Source organism: Austrofundulus limnaeus, unplaced genomic scaffold, assembly GCF_001266775.1.
Source record: "Austrofundulus limnaeus strain Quisiro unplaced genomic scaffold, Austrofundulus_limnaeus-1.0 Scaffold206, whole genome shotgun sequence".
Taxonomy (NCBI): domain Eukaryota; kingdom Metazoa; phylum Chordata; class Actinopteri; order Cyprinodontiformes; family Rivulidae; genus Austrofundulus; species Austrofundulus limnaeus.
Window position 1 is genome coordinate 674,766 of NW_013952608.1, and position 4,792 is coordinate 679,557.

Genomic DNA, 4,792 nt, shown 5'->3' on the forward strand with positions numbered 1-4,792 from the left:
GTCACAGCTGGGGGGTCAGATCCTGCATCCCAATCCCAGTCGCCTCCAGCTCTGGGTTTGGCCGCTACGAGGCCCGGCATCTCCTTCTCAGAGTATGACGGAGATGTCGGGCATACAATGACTAACGCCAGGGCCCCTTCGACACGACTGGTGTACACTCATAAGTGGAAAGTTTTTGTCAGTTGGTGTCGTGCTAGACATGTGGATCCTGTACACTGTTCTATTTCAGTTATTTTAAACTTCCTTCAAGCACTGCTTTCTCAAGGTCGGTCTCTGTCCACTCTGAAAGTTTATGTTGCTGCCATTTCTTGTTGGCATGTGGTGGTGGATGGTGAGACAATAGGCTGTAATAAGGACGTTTCTTTGTTTCTGAGGGGTGCCCGGCGCCTGCACCCTCCCTTACGCCCTGTCGTATCTGTGTGGGACCTCTCTCTCGTCCTCACTGCACTGCAATCTCCCCCGTTTGAGACCTTGGCGGAGGTGAGCCCTGAGTATTTGTCAAAAAAGACTGCCTTTCTCCTTGCTATGGCTTCGGCGAAGCGGGTGGGTGAACTACATGCGCTGTCTGTTCACGAGTCCTGTTGCCGTTGGAACCCAGCTGGCTCTGGCGTTACTCTTTGGCCTGACGTGACATTTCTTCCTAAGGTGGCCTCATCTGTGAGCCACTCTGTGCCCCTGCAGCTTGCTCGCTTTGACACACGTGGGCCTGATGAACTTCTCTGCCCTGTTCGGGCACTGGAAGCATATGTCAGACTGACAGCTTCTCTGTGGCAGTCTGATAGTTTGTTTGTTTGCTATGCAGGGCCACTAAAGGGACAGGCCCTTTCCAAACAGCGTCTGGTGCGTTGGATTGTGGAGGTGGTTGAACAAGCGTACATTCTACAGGGCCACCAACCTCCTGCTGGTGTATGGTGCCATTCCACCAGGAGCATTAGTGCGTCATGGGCCGCTATGACTGGGGTCAATCTGGAGGCTATCTGTGCAGCAGCCTCCTGGTCATCTCCGAATACTTTTGCTAGATTTTACAGGGTGAACCTGGCTGCCGTTCACCCGCTGGAGGGGATCCTGTCCCAGCGTTCGTCATCCCAGTGAGGTGGGCATGTTTTAAGATTGTTTCTTTACGGGGTACGATTCCTCAGGACTCTGTTGGTAGTCGTCATCCAGTGCTTTAAGCATCGCCTCTGGCGGTCAGTAGGGATGAAATAGAATGAGAGTTACGACTGTAACTGTGGTTCTATGAATCCCAGATGACCGCCTGAGCGTTCAGTCCCTCGGAATCATCGTGTTTCGCGAGAAGATTAAGGGACTGAGCTGGCATTGTCACGTGGCTTTATAGACTTACCGGTGTCACCGGGTGTCACACGTGACCATGATGGTATAAGATTCTCGACCTGAGTGTAAGGGAAGTGACTTATGTAAAATAGGTCCCCCTACATCTTCTCATAACAAAGTTTTGAGAGGAAATTTGACCAAGGTTTTCTCATTACTTTAATATTTGACTGTACAAAGTGAAGAGTGGCCACAATAAGGGAACGTCAGACGAGTTCAAGTTGATTCATAAAAGATTATGCAATCATTTATTTACACAAATTGAACAAATCATAAGTTACACCTGATTGTGGMTTTYCTATAACAAGCGTCAAAGTTAAATGAGATAAAAACTCGCGTCCGAGTTTCAGTTCACATTAAAACTCAGATTACTTATATATAGAACAGTAAAACGTCAGCTCTGATGTAATAACTAAACAATTCTACTGGCACTTTAACTTAGGTTTGGCAAAGAAAGGGTAAGAAAAGGGGTGAAAATTAAGGATTAGTGTTTCTGCTTTTATTTTGGAAAGTGTCTGTGGTAACCGGATTAGCACGTCCTCTCTGCGCTCAGACTTCAACATGACCCGTCACCCCGAACATGTCAGCTTTTACCTGGTGATGTCTTCTCTAGGCACCCCTGGTATGAACTGTCTCACCTCGACCATCCAGGAAGCTTGTACTCGCTGGTCCTTGGCGAGTAGGTGTTTTTCAGGTGACTTTTAGTCTGTCTCAGCCCAGGCTAGAAAGATTCCAGCTGAAAGTTCCGGTCGTCCTTCAAAATAAAAGTCCTCCCCTCGGGAGGCAAAAACACTTTTTGTGAGACTTGTGTCTCTGGTGGACAGAAGCGGCGTGCTTCTGTCCGGCCATCAGATTTCACTCTATTTGGCTGAATGGGCGAGATCCGAGGCCTGGCGTTCTCCGGAGAGAAAAAGCCGGTCTTCCCGTTTCGGCATTCAGGAAGTAGAGTCCTGTGTGTCTCTCTAAGACGTCCGTGTTAGTAAGAGTCGGAGCCTTAGATCCGCCCTCAGGCGTTTAGCATGAGTCAGAGAAAGAAAAGAGAGATAAGACTTTGCCAGAGGCGCCTGTGCAAGGTCACATTCTGTAGCTGCTTAAACAGACATTTGATAATATCTTCTGGCTTTCTTTCTGATAGACTCTAAGAGAAATCACTGTAAAACATTTATGATGATTAATTAACATTTCTGTTTAAATAATCAGTCTGAACTTGGTGTCCAGATAAATGTAAGATTTTCTTAAGAAAACTCAAAATTATACTACTGATGTTTCCAGTAAAATAAACAGTGATTTATATAAAAACACAATGAAAACATGGTGATGATTTTCTGTGATTTTATACCATTAATTAATCTTTTAGGCACGATAAAAGAATAGAAGTGATTGCATCTTCTTTGTGACATGTCATTATTATGATTAACAAATGCATAACATTCTTAGTTAAACCACAAATGAATCACGAACAGAAAAGATTGTTTCTGTCCGTTATCTGATTAAGAGAACTGAAACCCTCTTGTAGGTTGAAATGACCTGTCATGGCCTAAAATAGAGTTCAGTGTTCCTGCCTTCTCCCAGGCCTTTCGAGACCTGCTTTGAGGCAGTAACTCCTGTTTCTTCACTCGAGGTGACCCCTACATGAGCATGCGCAAGAGTGATCATTAGGTGCTTTAAGCACCGCCTCTGGCGGTCATCCGGGATTCATAGAACCGAAGTAACAGTCGTAATGGTGCGTTCACACCGAACGCGATTTCAGCGTCAGGAGCAGCAGGTTTACATACAAAGTCTATGGTGGACGCGCTTCAAGCAACGTCGGGAAGTTCTGCGGCGCCTCAAGCGCGATTAGAGCAGCGCGATTTGGACGATTTGGACGATCTGAGCGTCGAACGCTCAGATCGTCCAAATCGCTGAAGTTATGGTGCGTTCACACCGAACGCGATTTCAGCGTCAGGAGCAGCAGGTTTACATACAAAGTCTATGGTGGACGCGCTTCAAGCAACGTCGGGAAGTTCTGCGGCGCCTCAAGCGCGATTAGAGCAGCGCGATTTGGACGATTTGGACGATCTGAGCGTCGACGCTCAGATCATCCAAATCGTCCAAATCGCACTAATCGCGCTTGAGGTGCCGCAGAACTTCCCGACGTTGCTTGAAGCGCGTCCACCATAGACTTTGTATGTAAACCTGCTGCTCCTGACGCTGAAATCGCGTTCGGTGTGAACGCACCATTACTCTAGTTTTCTCTCTAATTCAGCTATCTTCTTGTGTCTGTCACTTGGTTGGATGATGGTTGGATGTGAGATGAATGATGGTTGGATGATGGTTGGATGTCCAGACTCCAGGTAAGCTCCTCCTCTCTGGTCCTCAGGTGGGCTTCAGGAAAGGGGGCGTTGACATCTTTTGCAGAAGGACCCAGTTGGAGGTTGTGCTCTCAGTCATGCTACTGGTCTTCCGGCTGTCTCTGGTGGCCTGCCTGGTTGTTCTGGGACTTGGATCCAGCTCAGGTACCCAGAGAGCTTCTGTCCTAGTTTGTCTCATCTTCTTTTGTGCCCTATTGTTTTTTTGCCTCCTCCTGGATCTCTGGTTTCAGTTTCTGTCCTTCTCTTTGTCATGTTTTCCGTTTGATCCAACCTTTAATGGTCAACCTGTCATCCATGTTGTCCTGCAGACAGTGGGCCTGGCCTTTGCCTGTCTCCGACATGCATCACAGTGACAAGTCAGATTATGGAGGCGATGGACCGCAGTGCAGACCCTTGCCAGGACTTCTACCAGTTTTCCTGCGGGGGCTGGATCAGGAAGAACCCTCTGCCTCAGGGACACSCTCGCTGGGACACCTTCGACGTTCTCTGGGAGCAGAACCAGGCACTGCTCAAACACCTGCTGGGTACGACAGGAGGGATGGACCGGACTGGACCAGACCAGACCAGACCCGTCCAGCTCTCATGGTTTTTCTTCTCCTCCTCAGAGAACAAGACATTTATCGGCAGCAGCGAGGCAGAGAGGAAGACTCAGTCCTACTACCTGTCCTGTCTCAACACRCAGAGGATCGAGGATCTGGGAGCTCAGCCGCTCGTGGACCTCATCACCAAGGTAACCGCCCACACTTCCTGTCTCCACGGTAACTGCATCCCTTCATCCCTGCCCTCCAATGCTTCAGACTACTTCCTGTAATTCAATAAAAAAACAAAAACAATCCAAGGAAGAACGACGAAGGACCAGGTCCAGCCTCTGATCCAGWACCTGCTGGTCCAACAGAAGAGATCTCAGTCTGCTAACCCRGTTTGTTKSTTCTGTCTCAGATTGGGGGCTGGAACGTGACAGGTCCATGGGGCAAAGACAACTTCATGGAGGTTCTGAAGATGGTGTCAGGTCGGTTCGGAGCTCAGCCCTTCTTCAGCGTCCAAGTCAGCTCCGACCTCAAGAACTCCAATAGTAACGTGATCCAGGTAGACCGGGTCCTGAAGGTCTGAAG

The 4,792-nt window shown here is 48.5% G+C and overlaps 1 protein-coding gene across 1 annotated transcript; it reads left to right on the plus strand.

Annotated features, from left to right (window-relative positions):
* Window positions 1-3,688: 3,688 nt before the first annotated feature.
* LOC106524930 (endothelin-converting enzyme 2) lies at window positions 3,689-4,766 on the plus strand (the record flags this gene model as incomplete). The annotated part of the gene is given in 4 exon segments (XM_014018980.1): window positions 3,689-3,824; window positions 3,989-4,204; window positions 4,286-4,410; window positions 4,620-4,766. Coding segments are annotated over 4 exon segments (624 nt in total), but the record flags the coding sequence as incomplete, so codon positions are not given.
* Between the last annotated feature and the right edge of the window lie 26 nt (window positions 4,767-4,792).